Genomic DNA, 22,430 nt, shown 5'->3' with positions numbered 1-22,430 from the left:
CCAGCCCACGCTGTTTGTGCTCTTGGGCTGAGATTTGGATCATCTGTCCTTGGTGCCCAGCTGGAGCAGGAATTGTTTTGTCTCCCTGCTCTGTGCAGAGAGCTCACCATCCCCTGATGTGAGGCTCAGATCCACACACTAAAGCAGCACAGAATGTGAAAAACAGAAAAGCTCAATCACTAAGCCAGCTGCCTTTAAGCAAAGCCTAACAAAAGCAAGGCAGATGCTCACTCCCTCAGCGAGTGCGTCCGCGCCGCGTCGTCCTCGTCGGTGTCGCTGCTGATGGTGATGACGCTGCCGGCGGGGCTGGGCGGGCTGGCCAGGAACAGGGCTGGCCGCGGGCTGCTGGGGACAGGGGGCTCAGGGGCCAGCCTGAGCGACGCCTCGCAGCAGCCGCCCTCCTGCCCCTCCGAGTTGAGATTGTCCTGTGCTTCTATACAACTGATTCTCTTGACAGCCTTCAGGTTGAGGATCTTTGGAGAGATAAAGGCTGAATTTTGGATATTGGTGTTTTGTAGCATGTTGCTCCTGAGGAGGAAACACAACAACTTGGCGTTTAGTGAATCTCAGCCTGTGAAAACTGGGCTGTTTTCAACAAAACCAAAGCAGGCAGTATAGGCTAAGTCACCAATTTAGATAAAAAAAGCAGGCAGTGTAGGCTAAACCACCAATTTAGAAAAACACAGAACAGTAAACACAGGCAAAAATACTTGTCGTGGATGGTTTCAGACAAAAAAGATACCAAGTATGTAATATCAAAGACATCAACACAGAATACTGTATACTGAAAATCCCACGTTCTTATAAAGGTAAAAGCAAATGAAAATCCCATTTGGGTGAAAACCAAGCAAACAAAATCTAGCTAGATTCTCTACAAGGATTCTCCTTGAAAACAAAAGCTGCTAGCCTCCAGATGAACCCCTTGCTTAATACAGGACTGCTGACAACCCACACACTTTCCTCCTTATGGAGCATCCCACACCTTTGCCACTACTTTGCATGGCACTGGGGCATATTTTGCTCAGCAAGCAGCTGAAGTATTTTTGGCTATCAGTGAAAGATGACTGCAAGGCACACAGCAACCCTGCTATACAGCCTCTATTTTTAGTTGTCTAAACCTGATATATCCTCCTTCATGTAAACTTAGGAATATCTCATTAGAGCTACCTCAGGACTTTCTTATACCTTCCCAAAGCAAAGACAACGTTCTACCATGATAGGCACGTAGTAATCAAAAGTAATTAAAACTAATTAGCATTGCAAGTATTGTTCCATCTAGTCTACCACCAAAATAACTTAGAGAGAAAGGACACATTTTCCCAAAAGACTGTTTAAGAGGAATTGTGTCCAACAAAGATGTCACTTCTACAAGTTGTTCCCTTGCCCACAAAACAGCAATGACAGATACACCGTCTCTGAATGTTCTGTCTTAGAAATATTCCACCGACCTGTTCTGGCACAGTTTGTTCCTCTTGGTAGCTGCAGGCTGAGGCCAGACAACGTGTGCAATGCCCACACTAATGGGCTGAGGGGCAGACAAGGTTATCTGATGTGTTAAAAGAGGCTGTGGTAGCATTGAGCTGTAGTGGGTGCCCTGGGTAATCATCTTCCTGAGGAAAAGGAAAGGCAGGTTTATACTGCAGGTCTTTCTCACCAGCACCCCCGTTCCTTGTTAAATCACAGCCACTGAGGTGTGGCACAAAAGAGGGACTCACCCCCAGTCTGCAAGCCTCTGTGGGCCAGCCACAGGATCAGAGGGCAGAGATGTGGCTGGAGCTGCCACTGGTGCCACCTGCTGCCACGCAGGAACCAGGATCTGCTGCGTCTGGCTGGACCACGCCTGCTGGGAAGCACACAGGGTTCATGGCACAGACAACTCACTGAAGTCACACTTGCTGCTTGGAGTTCAGCACAGACCAGGAGAGGGACTGCAACAGAACTCTGCATTTCAAAACATTCACTAATTTAAAAAGTAAGAGTTTTGTTTTAAAGAAGGCCAACCTGAGAAAGGATTCCTGCTCGAATCTGTAGTGGCTGAATTGCGTGGGCTTGGGTCACCAGGGGAACTGCATTATCCACCCTCAGGGAGAAACTGGTGGGTTTGCTGTGGTTTGCAGGAATTCCTGGAAGGGAGAAAAACACATGCCCAAGCTTTAGGCAAACAGCAGTCTGGTATGTGTTTTGTGAGCCAACACAGAGGACAATTTTAAAACATTTCACCACTTTTTAAAATGTGTTTATGATCTAATTCCATAATTTAGACTTTCAAGCCAAACAAATTAACACCTAAAAGATTTTTGTGCCATAACTTATCTGCACAAATATTTGAGCTGTAGTTTCCAGAAAGAACTGCCAATAGCTACTGGTTGGAAACAGACTACTAGAAAGAGGAATGACTTTGGCAGAAAGTTCTGCAGAGCTAAGCATTTACCCCTTATCACAAACGACATTAAAGAATTTGAAAGGAAGCAGGCAAAAGTAAGCAGAACTGAATTTCAAAGTTTCTCAGAATGGACTCCTGCACAACTCATGTTCTGTATTTTCAGCAGGCTGAAACACATTCTTCTCAGCTTTTATAGCTGGCAAGGCCACATGTATAATGTCCCTCTTTGCTGCCATCTCTTTGGTGGGAAACAATGTAAAATCTTCTGACTACTTCATCAAGTATTTGCAGTAGAACCAATAATCCTGTTCCTCTCCTCATCAAAAAAATGCAACCTATAGTAAACTATAATAAACTATAAACTATAATATATAATGCATCTCACCAGAGCATAATACCAAAAAGATGTCTCATGTCTTGTTTAGATTTCATTATTGTTACAGGAAACTGACACATGTATAGCAATGCTGCAATGTTTACTACAATAACATTTTTTTACACAACAATGCCAAACTATAATGAAAGAGGAATTTTTCTTAACAGACATTGCAACAGAACAGCCATGCTTAAAGAAAATACCGGCAAGGAAATAGGAAAAGATATCCCTGATCTCATCTTCTAACTGCACTTCATGCCTCGTGCTTTACTCAAAGATGAAGCATGGGTGTTCACAGGTAACTACTAAAGAATTACTACACTGAAGTTTGTAAGTGCTTTGGCTGGGTTTTTTTTTAGTCTTTACAGTAGAGGATGAAAGAAAGTTTTCATCTGATGTAATTCTCTCATGTCATAACACAATACTCAGTTATAACCACGCACTTCAAAGCTTTTCATTTTGAAATGCACTTGACTGATTTTTTTCCCCCACAGCCATGTAGAAGAGCAACATCTCAACTCTGACAGAAGTAGAGAGTTTTAGCACTTCAGATACTCCACAGAGCAGCCAAGCTGGGAAACTTTGAAGCAGTGCCAGATACCATTAATATCCCTTTTCATCTGTGCCAGCAACTCGTCACCTATGTGATGAAAACAATATATCCCCTCCACTTCAGCTGTAGCAGAAATTAAATTTGGAAAGTTATCATCATATTAAGAATACAGTATACAAATCACAGATAAAGTGTCTGCTCCTGCTGTTTCCCTTTCTGTAAATCACTTTATTCATCTGGGAATAATGAAAACAATAGTGGGGGTTTTTTTAATGGAGTATGTCATTGTATAAAGAACATATCCAATTTAAACAATTAACTGCTCAGAAAGAAATCTGTGTGAAGCAGCCTGTAGATAGTCAGACCTTTCTTGAGTTTCTGGAACCAAAGGTAGATACAGCTGCCACAAAAAATATTATTGATAAAGTCTGCTGTATCTGTCTTTATCTATAGAGATTAAGACTTCCTGGGCTTTAAGTTTAGGTTGAATATTTCTGGGTTGTTTTATTTCAGAGTGCATCTAGGGTGATTTCCGAAGCTTTAAAATGTAGAGTGAAAACTAAGGTCATTCTTAAAAAAAAAACTACTCCCTATAAATTCTGTAACTTCAACACCTCATCTCAACACGAAGCTGAACATCACCAAGATAAATAAATTACATCTTCGGAACAAAGACTATAAACAAGCTAAGTTAATAAGCAAACAATATAAACTGCCTTCCCATTTCCATAAATGACTTACTAGGTTAAGACACTGATACTCATTCCATCTTTCCTGTTTCCTCTCCAATTTTACTTCAGAACACCCTCCTTATTACTTCTCCTTTCACATTTTTTTCTCCTATTTTATCCAAGACAAAAATTTATCTCTGTGTGTGTGTAGTATATGAAGATGGGCTCTGAGTTGCTTAAATCATTTTCTGCAGGTGCTGATTTGCTGTCTCTTTCAGAAAGGTGCAATGAATCTGCATCTGACTCACATGCTGATTTTTAATGGCATAATTAAGTTGGTTTAAATATAAACCTTAAGTGGATATAACAGAAAACTCAAATACTGCTAACAGCCAAGCAGTAACACTCATATTTTAGGAACTGTGACAATTACAGATAAATATACCTTGAATAGCTGGAGGACATATAATCAATGCTTGCTGGAAAACATCACTGCAACCAAACTGAGCAGTTCCTGCCTGCAGAGGAATCCCTTGGTGCAGAACTGAGTGGGCAGATGCAGTTAATGCCTATGGGAACAGATTCAACACAGGCAAGGTTATTATAACTGTGAATCCACATCTCTCACATACTTGTCCCACCACTTTATACAGTAAATAATTAAAACAAACTTATAAAAATGAACGTTTCGAATCCATTTCACAGGAAGCCATCACACTGGGCCACTGGAGGGCACCAGAATACAGCACTGGCAGCCCCAGCCTGTAACTTAATTTGGAACATTTTCTAAATTATTGGTCTAAGAAAACATTAGGAAAAAACAAGAGAAAAAGACAGAAGATTTTACCACTTAACAGATGTAATTTTTTTCAATTATTAAATTAATTAGAAAAACTACATTAACTGAACTTACAGCAAAAACAAAACAAAATAAAACAAAACCAACCCAAGAAAAACATGAATCATTGATTTTACCTGACTTCTTACTGGACCAATTTTGGTAAAGCTTGCAGTCAGGTTGGCTGCATTGCCTGAGGCAACTGATCTCACAAGTGATGTTTTATTGCAATTGCTTAAGTCATACAGGTTTGATCGGCATTTGCAAATATCCATGATATGAAAGCAGGACTTCACTCTATCAGAACCAGAAAATAAGTAGCTTTAATCACCATTTCATGTCGTTGAAGGTAAAAAACAATTCCCCAAAACAAGGGGGAAAAAATTAGTTCAAACGCCACATTTCCCAGTTTCACAGAATAGGATCATCCACACAGGAAGAAAAACAGAAGCACTGTTGTTACTATGGTCACATCAAGCCTCTCTGATGCATATTTTAAATTCAAGAAAGAAAAAGCCCTATTTTTCTCTTTCCATCTAACACCATTTTCTAACAGCTGTTTACAAACAGGAAAGAGAGGAAATTAAACAGATGGGAAAAGCTTGCTTTTTCAGTGAAATGCTTGCAACTTTGGGAAATCCACAGTGAAATATACAACTCCAGAACTGCAAGAAAACTTTCAATATATTCCACATTAATCAATAGATGAAAGGAAGTATCTGAGATGTTAACCTCAAGAGGAAATGCCTACTCTAGCCCTCAATGACTGACAGGAACTAAGGCTCCTCTTACTTCCAAAAATCACACCCAAGTTTCTGCAGTGCTGGAATTTTAACAATCATACATAAAACCAACTTAGAAATCTATTGCTGTTACTTTCAGAGAAAAACATAGTTATTCAAGCAGTTTCCTTGACCCAATAGATGTGTCTAATACTGCAAGCACTTGAAAGAATTTTCTGAGACACTGCAAAAATGATTAAAGATTTTTTTCTCTCTGATAGCAGAAGAAAAAACACTTTTATACAAATGAATTGCAACAACAGAGATTTCTGTGTTACATACTGGTTGCTATGAGGAAAATCAAGGAGGTGCTTCATGGTAACAAAAGAATGGTTCAGGGTCTCAGCTGGAGTGATTCTTAAATCAGCATCGATAAGCAACATTTTCTTCAACAGACTGACAAATTCCCTCCTGTCTGCCTTCTCTGCCAACAGGTCACTTCCTTCCAAATCCATCACCATGTTCACCTGGCACAGAACAAAACAGTCAGAAGATATGCATATTAATTTAAGTCTTTCTAGAATTGTTTTCTGCTATAAAATAGTGATATTCAGCATTTTCACCACGTGGGGTACGGCGGATTTGTCTTAACCCAAAACAGCTGGCTTGGAATTGGTGACATTTTTTAGGCATGCATGCTACTCCCCCCTTGCAACCTCCCCAGTCAAAAACTGTTGAAGGCTTTATTCCAGTCTGGGACTTGGAATTTAAGAAGTAAGATTTGGAATAAAGATCTTTTTATCATCTAACTCCAACTACAGAGTTGATCTTCAAAAAACAATTTCCAGCACATATTAATGCCAACTTGCAACAAGATTTGATCCTTTTTTCAGGATGTGAAAGACAACAAAAATTGTCTTTTCTTATTGACTAGAGAGGTATAAAGCTAAAGAAAAGTGGGGAAACAGTTATGTTTTTAAAAACAAAATTTCAAAAACTACACTTAGAATTATATCATTAAGATAACAGAATTACACTGGAAATCAAACAATAAACAAAGCAGGTTCCATATGCATTCTTTGTTTATTCTTTGCCACAGTGGCAGATAAGGTAGAAGAGAAAGTATACATTTTACACAAAAATTCAAGGGTTCCCCCACCACAAGGACGAGTTCCAATGTTTAACACAAGCAATGGAAAAAGAAGATCTTTACTAAAAGCTCAAAGGGCTGACACAGCCAGACATTTTCCTCAGAGCAGCAAAGAAGAGTGAATATGACTGAGACACAATAAATAATATTCTAAAAGGCATTTCTTTCCAAACCAGTAAAATGTTTTAAAATCACCAGTCATTCCCACACATTCCTTCTGCAGAGGAAGGAGGCTTTAATACTCACGTGCACTATATCATCCAAACTGTTGAAAATATACTTTCTGGCCTCTTTAGACTTCATACCTGTTTCTGCCTCGTGTTCTTCCAATGTCTCAACAAAAAGAAAAGGAAAGCTTAGTTTAGAATCTGTCAAAAAGGTCACCTATAACTACAAAGTGACTTTATGTACTTAATGATCTAAATCCCACTATTTTTCCCCCAAATTATTAGTATATCAGTTATATATTTGTATGCTGCTTTACTGGCTACTTTCATTCTCTAAATCAAAAGACAATAACTACAATGTTTTACATCTGACAAATCACAGTACTGGATTACAACAGATAGTTTGTGAATCACACAGGAAGTGCTGAAAGCCCAGCATAGATCAGTTTAATGAAACTCCTGTATTTTTATATATCACAGCTTTTCTACTATTGTATTCTACCAATTTTCTCAAACTCAGACCTTAAACCCCAAGCAGCAGCAATATCACACCACTGTGAAAGAAATAAACCAAAACCCAGGCAGTATCTGTTCAACTTCTCTGCTTCCTCTTTTCTTTTTTTTTTTATTATTATACTTTTATTCCTCCACATATACAACAGGTGGTGTAAACATTTCAAATACTTCAGCATGAAACAAAAACACCCTAGAGAATGAATGGTTTATGAGTTGGTATAGTACCTTCTGTTACAATTTTCCTTCCTCAACACAGACAGCACCAGTAGGCTGGTGCTGCAAGAGGCAAGGTGGGACTTCAGGGAAAAAGCTTTTAACACACAGATTACAGAAAAGCTTCCAAAATGGACTTTGACAAAAACTGCAAGTAATGAGCAAGGGCCCATATCAAAACCCCTAATTAACCTCTGCAAGGTAACAAAGAGCTCCTGGAACTGGGGAGGGCTGTTTGCACCAAGAACTCGCTCTGACACGGAGAAGGCAGATGTAAAGCGTCACCTAAAGCCCAAGTGCTTGAGAAAGCAGAGGGAGGGATTAACCAGGTGTGGGTGTAATTGCAGAAATGTTACATAACCCCAGAGCTGCTGGGGATTTACCAACTTGCTGGGGGGATCTTATGCAACTCACGCTGGGAGCTGGCAGCTGTTTGTTCCTGCAGAGATCCCTGTCAGCCCCAACTGCTGCCTGAGCCCTCTGAAAACCCAGGGAAGTTGGGCCATGGAGAAACACAATTTAAAAAGAAGTAAATTATTTGCGTGGGAAGCAAAGGCTCTGCTTATGGCCAGAGTGCAATAATGTTGCTTAGAGAGAAGCAAGGTGTGCAGAACACAAAAGTACATTTTGTTTTAACTTTGTCTGCACTCCCTGTATTGCAGCTTTCAGCCAACAAAGGCTGTTTTAACAGGAGATCTAAAAGAAATGAGCTGTACACAGCCACGTTATTTCTTAATCTCCTTTTTCTCCTAGGAACTTCTGATCCTGAAGCCAGTTCTGGGCAAATGTTGTCAGAGCAGTGTGGGCCTCAGAGACAAATTCCTTACATGAAGTGAAAAGCAGTAACACAGCAAAAAAGAGAACAAAACTAAACAAACACATTCATTTAGCACCTCTGGAGATACAAGGCTTAATTTGAATTCCCCACCTGGCAGCCACAAACTGGCCACTGCACAGCCTGGCAGCTGCACCTTGGGGGACAGAAAAAATGGAAGGGATAAAGAGCAGGAGCTGGTGAAAACCACAGGAGATGCACCAGGGACATAATGGTCTTGTGGTGAATCTTGGCCTCTCTCCTTTCTCTGCTCACAGAATATTGTGCTGTTTTCTACCACATTACACTGTTTACCTTTAATCTCCAACTAGAATATGGTGCATCTGTTTCTCTACAGAAAAATCTTGCAGTTTTCGTTCCCATGCTTAACAACTGCTCTCCTGGCAAACCTTGAGTCTGTGAAATGTAACGAATCTGAGGAAAAAACAGAACAGGGAAAAGAATTTACCTCTTGTTTTCAAAACACGATCCCCACACAGTTGAAAACTGGTAATTTCGTTTGAGAAATGACAAAATGAACCATGCTCAGAGTTCCACAGCTATATCTTACAGAGGGGAGAAGCCTAACCCTGAGCACTTGGCAGGGCTCTCTCCATCTCTGGAGAAAGCCACACATAAACAAACCTCTCAGGTGACCTATATAAGCAAGCTTTTTAGGCTGGTTCACAGCAACGAGGAGCTGGGGAGAGTGGCTGTCATTACCTCCCCAACCCACTCAAATCCTAAATGTATTTTTTCAATTCCAAACAGGAAAATCAGTAGGAGGGCTTTGTTTGCTTACAGAACTGCCATGATTTTTTTTTTTTGGCCTGTTCTCATTATGTAACTAGATAAAAATCCTTCCCATTTGCTGTTTCCAGTGTATCAGTCTTTTACACATCTGACACACCTGCATTTCAAGGAAACATTCCATGTGGAAAGGGAGTGTCTCTACAAGCTCCAGGCAGCAAAAGATAGTGTTGTTGTCCAAGAAAATCTGCTACTGAGTGTGATGGGAATGGACTGGCTTTATGCCTGAAAGAAACTTTGCTCTGAAATGATCAAAATGCATTTATTCTAGATGATTTACTATGCATTTTGCATTACCTATCATAGTTGGTGATCAGTTGATTACCTAGAAAAGCTAAGTTTCAAGGCTCCAACAGAAATCTGTTGAAACATGATGTGTTTCAACTACTGTGCACGCAATGTTAACTCACTCTGCAAGGGGGGAGTTATCCCACAGGCAGTATTGCTTTCAAAATTAAAAATGGAAGTATAATTGGCAATAATTGAAAACCAAACTTGCTGCAGGTCGGGATGAAGAGGGTACAGATTCCAGCAGCCAGGGCTGAACTTTTGAAGGGCAGGGTCCCACACTACAGAGGGGCTGCTGGGGTGAGCCAGCCCCTGGAAAAGGAGGAGAAGCCAGGGAGTAAGAGAGAAGAGAGGGGAAAAAAAATCAAAAGGAGAGAGTGGCCAAATACACCAAATCAGAAATTGAGAGATGAGAAGATAAAGTCAATGAAAGTCAATGAAAGAGAGAAGATTTGAGAGCTGGGAGCACCTGACAGGAGAAAAACGGATGGGCAGTAGAGAGTAAAAGGAACATGAGAGGCTTCTGCTGAAAAGTGACAGACCCAAGTGGGGAGGAACTAAACACAACACTGCCAACTTCTGGGGTTTAGTATCCTCCATAATTCCCAGCCCTAGGGAGTAAGGAGTAACATCTGACCAGAGATGCTTCTAGATCATTTATAATGTCCTCAGAAAACAAAGAGTCTTCAAAAGTAGAGGGGAAAAACCAGTGCATTAATTCAAAAATTCAGCGGTTAAGCACCTGTGCCTGTTTCTAATGAGTGTTAAAGCTCAGAAGTCAGGGCTGTTTTCCACTGAGAAACACAGCTGTTACTGCTTCTAACCACAAATGAATGTAAGAACTAAGAGCTCCCTTTCAAGGGCCAGTGTGTTGGCTGTCACACACCAGGGGGACAGGGGGGAAATGCAGCACAAAGCCTGTTTGTTTACTCAGTGACACACACCACGTAGCAGGAGGACAGGAATTCCCTTGGAAGCCATCTCCTGCTCCTGCTGTACTCATGGATACTGAGAAAAACCCTGAACCCATTTTCTCCAAAGCAAGTTTTGCAGAGCTGCTGGAGCACAGTTCCAAGCCTGGTTAAAGTAAGGCAATTGCTGATGGTGCAGAGGAGGTTGCAGCCCCTCTTCCACCACAACTTCTGCAACATGAGGATCAGGCAAGTCGCTAGATGAGGCTTCCAGCAAACTTGAATGATACCTAAGTGGTAAATAAATTTGCTGAGTTTTTGGAAATTTTTGAGAGAGTGTTATAGATTCTTTCCAAAAAACAAAATGCCTTCACTTTATCCTTAAAAAGAACAGTGAATTATATGGGTTGTTAGATGTTTCCTCTTTTATTTTCCATTTTAACAGCAACAGTCTGCAAAAAGGTCTTCTAAATGCATCAAAGCATCAACCCACATTCCATTCATAGCTCACTTCCCCATGTGAAACGCTGCGTTTTGTGTAAATGAAGGAAACTGAAATAGAAACATTACCAACATCAACACAAAATTAATATATCCCCTGAAAATGGTTCTAACAAACAGATTTTCAGAAAAGTAGGTCTGATCTGTCAGTGCAGGAAGGCAAAAGCCCACTCCATGAGCAGGACTTGAATAACCTAAACAATATCCTCTGAACTAAATGCTGACTCAAAGACTAGAACTTAGCAAGAAGCCAGTGCTGCTCCTTCTAGGGTTTTCAAGAGATTGCTTCACTTGCAAAGTTCAAAACCAGGTGGGCATGCTCAGGATGCTGATTACATTCCTCCCAAATTCCACACTGTTTTCTAAGTGTTTAAAATAAAAATGTTCTACATCTTTCCATAGAAACAAGATGGAGATTTATTAAGTTTGCTCACTAATGCTCATGGTGTCAGTACTGAAAATTCAACAAAGCAAGGGTAGAGCTTTAAGAGTTCCAAGCTTTACCCCTGCTACAGCTACAGTATGATTGTGACAGCTCATTCTTGCTCCTCATGAAGTATAGGCTCTCAAATCCTTGAGCTCTGTTGGATTTCCAGAAAGCATCAGAAAGTATTCAGAGCACAATTAATCCTGACATCTGAATAGACATTCCAGAGTCAACCCTGTTCATGGCAAATGAAAGCGAGACTGTAATGCAGTGATGGTAGCTGCAAACTTTGGTTTCCATCAGAAACAGCAGCTTTAATCCAACATCTGTTTCATAAGATGGAGGGAGGAGGACAAATGGAAACTTAATGCAAAAAAAGCAGCACAATATACAGTCTGGGTCAGAATCAGGATTTCTGTTTCTAGGACAATAAATTAAAAGCATTGAACAGACTTGAAGAAATGCTACATAACACAGGATATTATTAGCATTTAAAATTTTGTATTTAATGATCTGAAAATCTTAAATTGCAGAAAGTGCACATATGCTTGCGAAATTTTTTCTACTACCTGGTCATATTCCAGTGCTCCTGGGTACAGTGGCCATCCAAGAAACAGCTCTGCAATCACACACCCTAACGACCACATGTCTATGGCTTCACAAAACGGCAATCCCAGTATGATCTCTGGTGCTCTGCAAATCAAACAGGGTTACTGAAGTTTTTTCCTTGAGGAAGAAAGGTCATTCAACAATCCAACATGACAAACAAAAAAAAATAAAAAACCAATCTGCTTCTTGATAATTATTTCAATAAAATCACAGCATCAGAAATTGCATTTTATTTATCTAAGTAACCTGTGCTAGTGTTTTGCAGCTCTGAGATGGTTTTTTTCCTACAAGTATCAGTTTTCTATGCACATGAAAATAACTGATATGCCTGGAAAACAGAATATCCCTGATTCAGAACTTTTGCCTTTCCTCCAGTATGCGTCAAATGAATTGTCCACTCAATGTCATATATCCGTAACTATATTCCAAACACACCAGTCTTTCATCTCGAAAAAAAACCCAACTAGAAGTTTTATCTGAAAATCCACTTGCACGCTTCTCAACTGTACAGTACAGTTAAAGCTATTTAAAATATCAATTTAATGATGTAGCTGCAAATCCCTTAATGTACTCAAATCAGTTGAATGTGATCAATTTTTAAATCACTTAAATGAAAGCACTGCATTTGCTGAACAGAGCAGGTGTTATTTTTCACCTAAAACAAATGTGAATTATTTAACCAACACCATCTGAATTTATGTCTCCACTCAAGAACCAGAAAAATTGGTATTGACACAGCTGCTAAAGGGGCTTTTAACATTTCTGTTCACGTGGAATGGAACTCAAGTATTTCACAAATACCCGTCATCATTGTATTTGTGCTTTTAAAACCTTCCCTCCCAGCTCATTCAAGCTATTAACAAAAGGAAAAATAATGAATTTATATCTGCATTCTAATGTGGAAAGACGCCTGGAGATGTAAAATATTATTTCAAGCATCACACTATGAAGGGATCCACTTTTACAGCAGAAAAAGCTGTTGTTTGCTCAGCATGTCACAGAAGAGCAGGAAAAACCAAGAGGGTAATTCCCAATGCAGCTGGGCAGAACGGGAGCATCCAACTGACCAGGAAATGTAGGATTTCTCACCTGAGGAAAAGCTCACAAATCTTATGCTTCAGCACATCCTGACATAGTCTACTGACATTCCACACACAAAACAGGCTCTGATCATAGTAAATACCCACACATCTCATTCTCCTCTGACATTTACCTTTATCAAAATATTCTTTAAATTAATGATATGTACTGGATTGGGAACAAATTCCTATTTTATGCTATATTTGGACACAGAAGCTGTCTTGTAGCTGTAGAGCAGACCAAGAGCTGAAGCATCTCCATCTCCTTTCACAAGGGGTAGTTGGTAGTAGCTGTACATAGACATATTTCAAACCTCAAGGATGAATATTCACCATCTCTGACCAGTGAAGCCATTCGGGCTTCTGCCACAGGGAAAATCCAACACTTTTTAGATGAGGAAATCTATAGGACAGGATATTCTGTTAAATAATTATGTATTTTCCATTCATGCTGGCACTTCAGTTCTCCCCAGCCTTGCCACAAACCATTTTAGATGTGATTATACGAAGGCTAAATCTTGTCACGCCGGCAGCGAAACTGGAGAGGCTCAGTTTTCCACTGCCTCCAAAGATCTGACTGCAATAAACTTCTAGGGATCAAACATATGTATTTTTGCAATGCAGGATCCTGACACTGCAGTAAGTCTTAGCTAGTTTCGTTATCCAAGAAATCAATTCAACATCTCTGGATGCCACGAGACAGAAATAGCAGCGAGAAGCGTCTGCCTTTCCCCCTGGCTGGGTGCCAGTCTGCCTATGGTTGTTACAGATCTCTGTTAAAATACACTTCCTTTTGTTGTATTATGTTACAGCCCTGAATAGTTAATGAATATACACACAGCCTATGGATACAGGGGCTTTAACAAATGCTTCTGCTAAAATAAGCTCTGTAAAACCTCTTAGGTTTACTCAATGGTTAATGTGTGCGCCGTGCAAAAATAGCCACAGCCCGTCGGTCTGTCTGTCCCTGTGGAGGGACAGGATCCCAAAGGAGAGAAGGATGAGGGGAGATACAATGCCAAAAAAAAAAAAAAAAAAAAAAAAAAAGACAGAATACTTGGTGTGTTTCAAAATACAGTGATCTGGTAGTTTTTCCACAAGGAACAGCGCTAATAAGTAAGTCAAAGGAAAAGGGAGGCATTTCAGGAGAGGCAAAGTGCTCCTCACTTGCCAACACCAGACCTGCCATCCAGAAAGAAGAGGAAATAAATGTGCTCCTGAGCACAGCTACCTGCACCCTCTTCCACAGTACAGGCAACAAAAAGTATTTTCAGGCCAGTTTGAAGAGAGGAAGATGAAGAGCTGCTGCTCTGTCAGGGCCAATGTCACCCACCATGTCCTTAAAATGGAGCAACTTTCTCAGAGCAAATTAAGTTGCAGGAAAACTGTAACTGAGTTTGATTATGTTTGGAGTGGTCTTAACCAGCTCAAAATATTTTTGTTAAACAGAAGTTTGTAATGTCATGCTCAAAAACACCTGCTTCTGTTTCTCCTTCTTTTGAAGTTCCTGTTGAAATCTGTCTGGAGAGCTGGAGAGAAAAGTGTTAAAGTGGAGACAATTATTCTTCAACTTTTGTTTTTTAGATGACCCTCAGCTGTTCTCTCCTATAAGGAATATTTCACCATGCACCTCAAAAGGAAGATCCCCTCTTTCCTAACTACAAGCATAGACATGAGAGTGGTAGGAACTGCAGATGTCCCAACAGTCCCTTTAACATCAGATTACTCAAAAAACAGTGTAACTAAGTATTTCTCTCTCTCGAAACAGCACCAAACACACACACACGCTCCTGCTTGCTTTCTACTGCAGAGCACAAGATGTTCAGTGCATCAGAAGATACCACAGTCTCCACCTGAGCAAACAGCACCTGTTAGCCCATACTAAGACATCAACAAGAAGAACACCAGAATTTTCTAAACTTCTTAAGGACACTGAATCTTACTTAAATGTACTTTAATTAAAAGCAAGATTTTAGAGAGAAAGCACCTCTTTCCTTCTTACCGGTGTTAATTAAACATTAATTTAAAACATGATCATAAAACAGCACAGCTTAGACTTTAAAATTAGAAATATCTAAAAAGATGAAAGACAAATGAATACCTGTTTCAGCTGCTTGTTTGGATAGTCACATTTCCATTTATTACATCACAGACCACAAATACATATACTATCCTATAACTTTTTGTAAGTTTATGAGAAAAGAAATCACACAATTTGTTCCATTAACTTGTTCAAAGACCAGAATGTTTCATAAAATAGTTTAGCTTCAGCATGTTAGCCAGCTTGGAATAAAGCAACAAAATGAACAAATTTGAAGAAAAATGAGATAGTTCCTTGATAGAGGATTAAAAAAAATTAAAAATAAAAACAAACCCCAAGCAAAAACTTGCTAAAAAAAGAATCAAAACTGCAGCATAGTAACAGAAAATTTCTTCCAACCCTTACACTGAGGGGAACAAAGAATGAAGAGCAAGAATTCATCATACTACAAAAAAAAAGTCATAAAAAAATCTGTAAGGAGTCAAACCATTTCAGAGGATCATCACCTATAAATGGTTGATTAGAAACCAAATCAAGAACAGAAGTTACACGAAAAAGCTAAAATCCAAGAGTTGTACAAAGTAACAACTGGAGAACAGCAGCTTCCCTTTTTCACTTTCATGAAAAATTCAGTTGAATGCAAGAATAATTTCTCAAATATGTTCCCACTGAAGGTCCTATAACACAGTCACACTACACATAGCCCCTCAGAGATCAAGGAAGTGAGACTAAAGATTGAGCAATTTTTATTTCTATTTCCCTGGCAGTGTGGGAGGGTCAATGTATCGACTGTTGATCACAGCACTGGCTTATTTACCTGCTACTCTCCAGAACGGGGAGTTCAGAAATAGCCTTCCTCCGCTCAAACTTTACCACCAAACTTTACCACCTCTATTTCCCACTGTGCTGACAATGCCTATTAATTACCTACTCTGGATGCAACACAATGGCATTGTGATAAGAAATACTAATGCAAGGAAACCATCAAAAGGGTGGGATGTTTATAAATTTTTTTTCATTAATGACCTGTTGAAAGCCCTGGTATGGACCACTCATGTAAATGAATCCAATTTGCAAGAGTTAAAGTCAAACCAGATTACCAGCCTGAGTAAAACCAGTCTTTGCCCCTGCTGCCTTCGTGAGCACAATGCAACAGATCCCTCCTGAAAAGAATAACCACACATGGGTTGTGAGATGCACAATTCTTCTCCTAAAGAAAGGAGGCCTAGGAGAAGGAGCAGATGCAGTGAGTAAGTTAATGAGAGATGGCAATGGGCATTCTGATGAGTTTTCTCATGTACAATTCACTCTCTTCAACTACCAGTCTTTACCATGTACATGAAGGAATGCAAACCTTTCTCCAAGATCTGCAAGAACACAGGAAAGTCTCTTGGCTGGAGGGGATCAAAATCAAGGTGGCAACACCCAGAAAAAACTCCCAGGCAAGTACAATTCAGTAATCTGAAGGATGAAATGGGAAGGAACCATGTAATGACAAAACCTGGAAATGATGAAGGATATAAAGATCAGTTGGCTCTAGAGTGGATTCATGATGGTCTTCAGAAGGAATTTCAAATACGCAATTACATCAACACAACAACAGGAAGTAGAGCATACATGGTGTATAGTAAACCATAGTGAAAATTAATGTACCATATTCATTAATTAATTACCCAGAAGAAATTACGTTATAAATTAACCAACTTTTCCATGAAAAGTCTAGACAACTTTACAGATTACTCAAGAAAAATATTTTACAATTGGGAGCAAAAATAATCAGGATATCAGTATTTATTTTTAAAGGACAAAGACATATAAAAAATATTATGCCTTATATAAAACTAGTGATATTCCCTCACCTTGAATAGTGTGTGTTCACTTTTGAATTCTGTGTTCAGTTTTGGTCACCCCCATCTGAAAAAGGATACATCAAATAGAAAAGACGCAGAAAAGAACAATACAAATTAAAGACTTGAAGAGATTTGGGTACAAGAAGAAACCCTGGTTAGAACTACAAAGCTTCAAGGAAGAATGAATGATCAGTAACATTACTCAAATTATGTAATAAATAAGGGAAGAGAAGCAGACAGGTGTTTCTAATGGCCTGCCTCACTCTAGAAGACCAAGGAATCCCCCACCCACTTTGAGATAAAGGCTGGTGTAAACATAAAAGTGGATTTTTAAAGCCAGAATTGCAAGTACTCTCGAAATCACAGGTCACTGTTGAGATAAAAAATATTAGGAGTATTTAAGAATGGATAGACAGGAAAATATCCACAAGTAAGGGTTGAATCCATGTAGAACAAGAACAGCCATCAACTGTGTAGAGCTGTAAGAAAATTGCATCAGAAGACACTGAAGTGCAACCTCATGCTACAGTAAATTTTCTGCAGCAACAAAAGACTAGGATACATAGACTGCTGATCTGAGAACACACATTTCCTACATAATAAAATCACTATTCTTGCACTAATACATGAGTTATCCAAGCAAATCCCTTGACAGAAACTACAAGCTTCTGTACAACCTTCTAGTCGCAACAATCTTCCTCACGGTCAGAATAATTGTTACTTGTAATGTCATTTTGTTAAAATAAGAATATATCAACATAATTTATAGGTATCTTTAAAACAGTTGGGTTACACATTAAAAAACCCCACTCAACTGCACTTCCTAAGAACACTTTTATAGTTGAATTTATTGTCTCTTGCTTGTAAGTGCACTGAGATGTCAGAGGCAGATTGGCAATGTCATGTGCTAACATATCTTTGATCTTAGAAATGCAGGTATGGTACACCACGCCAGACAACAGGCCTTCCTCCCCATTCTTTGGAAGGAACACTGCTGCAAATCAATCATCAAAAACTGAATTATAGATTTACATTCACACTCTTGGCTTTTGTAGCTTTCTAGGGTTCAACTCTTCCATGATTAGGCATTTGGAAGTACATAAGTAGCAGACTCTGATGGGGGGAGGTATTTTTTTCAATTCTAAGAATGTAAGAGGACTTGGAAATCAAAAATATAAGTGCTCAGACACAGACTCAGGAAATGTTAGCTAAGCTGGATAGGGGTATCTTTGTCTTTGAGGTAGCAGGAAAGACTCAATTCCACCACTCTGCAATTCAAGGCATGTACATTAAAATACAGTGAGAATAATTATGTTCAAGCTGATATGGGAAGTTACCCCCTCATTCCTAGTCTCATTTCTTCTCTGAAGAAGTTTGGTGCATGGGAAGTGGTAGTGAAGACAAAGGGGAGTCAGTCTCTGTACCTCCTGTAAAATCCTACAGCCACAGGATGAGTTTTTCTACAGAAATGACAAAACCTCATTTTTGCCTAATAAAACATTTTCATAGGACTATGTGTGCTCAACAGCTAGAAAAGACCTAATTCTTCTCAGAGCCTCCCAGTGATATATATATATATATATATATATATATAAATAAAAAACATACAAAACTGACATGCAGCTGCCAGTTTAACTTTGAACCCTGATCTGCCCTAGAGAAGGATTTAAAAATCTTACACAGTAAGCAGCCCATGTATGTGACTACTTAAAAAAAGAAGCAATTGCTGCAAAAAAAAAAATTCTTTGGAACTTACAGCTCATAACTGAACGGGGAAAAGAAAATTCACCAAGAGATTAAAAGAGACAAAAAATTAAATCCCAGGTAATTTCCTCAAATAGTAAAAAAATCACAAATTATCCTAGATCTTTTACCTGATACTGAAAAAAATTTTGTTTTGAAAGAGAAAGCACAAATTTTAAGCTAATATACTTTCTCTAAGCACTTCCCAAAAATACTGAAGATAATAATTTAGCTATTCCTCTTTGATTTATTCAGATGAGGCTAAAACAAGTGATTTCAGCAGACTCTTTTCTAATTATCCACTATCTCTTGTGAAAGGAGGAGTTGATTTTATTAAAACCAGATGTTTATGCTTCTTCCTTTTCACGATTTTGATTTTCCTTGAAAAGACTTACCAAGTGATTTATTTATACACTTGATAGGTTAAGCAGTTTTTGAATTACATGAAAATTAAGCAAAGTAGATACTGATGCAGCAACAGAATGAACAAAATGGTGTAGACATAAACCCTGCAGATGCTTTATTGATAAATAAAGCCTGCTATTTAATACATTTACATTTTGGACAGCAAAGCGTCAATATTTTAAGTGTCAAATGAGGTTACTTACCAATAACTGGATTTGTACCATACTATTTGCGTGGATGTGGGATTTACTCCTAACTGTGGGACCACCCTGCAGTGCTTTATCCTTCCCTGGTCGAAGGCTGCAGGAGATGGTCACACAGACATTGCCTCCGCCCAGACAAGGAGAACACCCAAAATCTCATACAGAGGTTTTGTACAAAACAAAGCCCCGAGACGAGCTGCTGAATTGCCCAGATCATTTCTGAAGAAAACCAGACTTGAAATGATCATGCCTGGAACAGTGATTGCAGTCAAGGCAAGCACAAGTGGCTGTGGAAGGCCAGGCAGCGGGGCCGCTGGCAACCACGAGCTGACCTCCACCCAAGGAGAGATCAAGCACACATTTCCAGCTCTGGAGGAGGACAAGAGAAGAGCACAGCGTGGGATGTTTCAAGGCTTCACAGCTCAGACATGTCAGAGCTTAATTCCCTCCCTACTTTACTTTGTTATTGTTGATTCTGTGGGAATAACAATTTCTAACTCTTCAAGGGTCTACGTGGATTGGCAGTGCCCAAACACATCAGCTGAAGAACAGGTAGAGAGTTCCTACAAAAGAGTAAAAAAGCACAGCAGTATTTGCTTTTAGCATCCTTGTCAAGAATGCCAAGGCCTTGTAAATCAGTTTTCTGCAAAGGCTTTTTGTGTTTTAGCCCTTGATGACAACAGTCCGACAATTGGGCTCAGGGCACAAAGGTATGGTGGTGCTAAAGAAGCAAGCAGACAGATCCTGCTGTGAAAAAAAACAGCAGTGGAAAGAGGAATTATTTTCTAATATGACTGATTAGCATGAGGGTCTCTGTTACTGGCATAGTTCATGTTTAAAAAAAAAAAAAAAAGAACACAAGGATGTTGCTGTTATTCAAGAAATCAAGTGTATCATAACATATTACTTTATTTTAAGCAGCTATTAAAAAAACAAAAGCAAAACAAACCCAAAACACAAAAAAAACCCCCAAACAAACCCGCCCCCTCCCAAAAGAAAACAAAATCACTCACACAAAAATATCCCCAATAGCAAAGAAAAGTCTAACCTGAAAACACAAAGGAAAATTTTTCCGATTCTTCAGCAAAACTTGTAACAGAGTTTGCTCTCCAACACAGGGCAACAAGCTGAGCCCAAGAGCTCAATAAGCCATGAAACCACAGAACTATTTGAAATCATTTTCCAGCATAAAGCTGTTGCACAGCAATTCTGCACTGGAGATGAACACATCCCACAAATACTGCGGAGAAAGTCTGCCCACATCTTTGTCCCCTGTGAAAAGGATTTTTTAAACTGCTGATACCTGCCCATCTGAGTGATGCAAAGTTGTGTTCTGGTGAAATTTTGCAACTCAGACTGATAAATTTTGACTTCAAATTACATTGTTTAAGTTATAGAAAGCTCACCAAAAATTAACAGAAAAAAATGTTTTTAAAAAATTGCAATCTTAGGAAAAAAATCTCTATTTTCGTTACAGATAATTTATGTAGTGACATTAGATTATAAAAACATTGTCAAATCAAGATTCAACACTGACAACATGACATCAGGATAAACAGATATGGTAGGCTTGTTAAAACTGTTTAATTTTGAAAGACAAGCAACAGACTTGTAGGAGAAGCTAGTATTTAAAAAAAATCTATTAACAGCAAGGTGATCACTTAGAATTCAAATATTCAAAGCACATACAATTTAAACTGTAGTGTCTTGCAAAATGTCATGTATTGATGCCACAGCTTCACATTGGAGGTTCATGTCGTGCTCACTACATAAATGGAACATCAGAATCCATTTCCCTTTGGATACTCTCCTATATAAAATGTTATCTAGTACCTATGCCAGCTGCAAAATGAAACACAAAAAATTAGGAAGAATAGTAAGAAAAAAAAGAAAGTTATTACAGAAAACCTACAGAGCAACAACTGGGGCAGATGAATTAGCACACAAGAAATTAAATCTGCTTTCTGAAGGTTACACTAGTAAAGACCTTTTGGTGAATAAAAATATTTTTAAATGTTTCTAGTTACTAAATGTTCTGTTGTATTAATACCCATACATGTCTGGCTCAATGTCCTCTGGGAATCTGTAATCTTCCAAAGAACACTGCAGAAAAACACACCCAACACACAGTACAAACCAACACTACACAACCAATTTTAATTTGAATTCTGCTGCAGTTATTTATGCTCTGGCAAGTGAACTGAGTGGCTGACTTGCCGAGTTTTTCCCATACAAATTTCTATGATTAGACCCGTGGTGTAAACATGACACCACCAGAACAAGTCTCATCCTTACCCATGGCTGAGCAATCCCACTGACACATGCATGGGGAAACACAGCAGCACCTCAGCTTTGGGGCACGACAGAAAAACCACCTGTTAATGTTCAGACAAAGCTAAAAAAATTACTTTAGAAGATTTAAAGGGTTGGTTTTTTTTCCCTCCCTGATGAATTTAACCTATGGAGTGCTAATAGGAAAAATACACAAGTCTATTTTGGTAGGCTAGACTGTTAAGACCTCAGCCTTCCAGCCCATCCCATTACACCACAGCCTGCTGAAAGAATTCAGATGCAATGGTCCCTCCAAATGTTTCACCCCAGCCTCGAACCCTAATAAAACCCTCTTTAATTGTTCTCCTAAATGCTTTTTTCTCTCTGTTTTTTTTTCCTATTTTTCCTTCCCTATTATTCCATTTTAGTTTATTTGTCCTTTCCCGTTGAAAGGAGAGCCTGTCTATTCTTAGAAGAGTTTTGGATCCTAAAATAAACTGCTTAACTATGTATCTATTACATTCAGAACTGATGTCACATCAGACCTGCCAACATGCTACGACAGGAATGCGACCACAGCAAAGAGCCCCAGCGCTTCTGCAAGCCCTGCTTTGCAAAGATTTTTGAAAGAAATTTACATTCAAATATGCATCTACCCAAACATTAAAACATTGGGTAGGGATTCTTTTCCATTTCTTCTCCTCACTACATAAATGTGATATTTTTAAAGCAGTTCTTGCCTGATATTTAACATTAAACCCCAGACCCTCTACCACCACACTAGAGGAAGAAATCAGGGTAACCAGATTATTCTGAGAATTCTTTTTAATCATGCTGAATGTTACAATGCTGCTGTGAGCAAATGGAAATTAAAAACATGTAGCGCAGT

The 22,430-nt window shown here is 39.1% G+C and overlaps 1 protein-coding gene across 6 annotated transcripts in view; it reads right to left on the bottom strand.

Annotated features, from left to right (window-relative positions):
- HIPK3 (homeodomain interacting protein kinase 3) overlaps nt 1-22,430 on the bottom strand; it is a 68,013-nt gene that overhangs the window by 9,359 nt on the left and 36,224 nt on the right. For 5 of the 6 annotated variants that reach the window (XM_038139439.1, XM_038139440.1, XM_038139441.1 and 2 more), the window contains 10 exons: nt 11,910-12,033; nt 8,719-8,838; nt 6,940-7,026; nt 5,886-6,070; nt 4,959-5,118; nt 4,429-4,552; nt 2,002-2,123; nt 1,716-1,843; nt 1,449-1,610; nt 232-528 (listed from right to left, as the gene is read on the bottom strand). In XM_038139439.1, the coding sequence (XP_037995367.1) occupies nt 232-528; nt 1,449-1,610; nt 1,716-1,843; nt 2,002-2,123; nt 4,429-4,552; nt 4,959-5,118; nt 5,886-6,070; nt 6,940-7,026; nt 8,719-8,838; nt 11,910-12,033 (1,509 nt within the window). The remainder of the gene's footprint in view (nt 1-231; nt 529-1,448; nt 1,611-1,715; nt 1,844-2,001; nt 2,124-4,428; nt 4,553-4,958; nt 5,119-5,885; nt 6,071-6,939; nt 7,027-8,718; nt 8,839-11,909; nt 12,034-22,430) is intronic. The other variant, XM_038139437.1, reaches the window with a different exon arrangement.

This window comes from Motacilla alba, chromosome 5 (assembly GCF_015832195.1).
Source record: "Motacilla alba alba isolate MOTALB_02 chromosome 5, Motacilla_alba_V1.0_pri, whole genome shotgun sequence".
Classification (NCBI taxonomy): Eukaryota; Metazoa; Chordata; class Aves; order Passeriformes; family Motacillidae; genus Motacilla; species Motacilla alba.
Note: the sequence above shows the minus strand (reverse complement) of the source record. Positions and strands in the feature narration are given on the sequence as shown.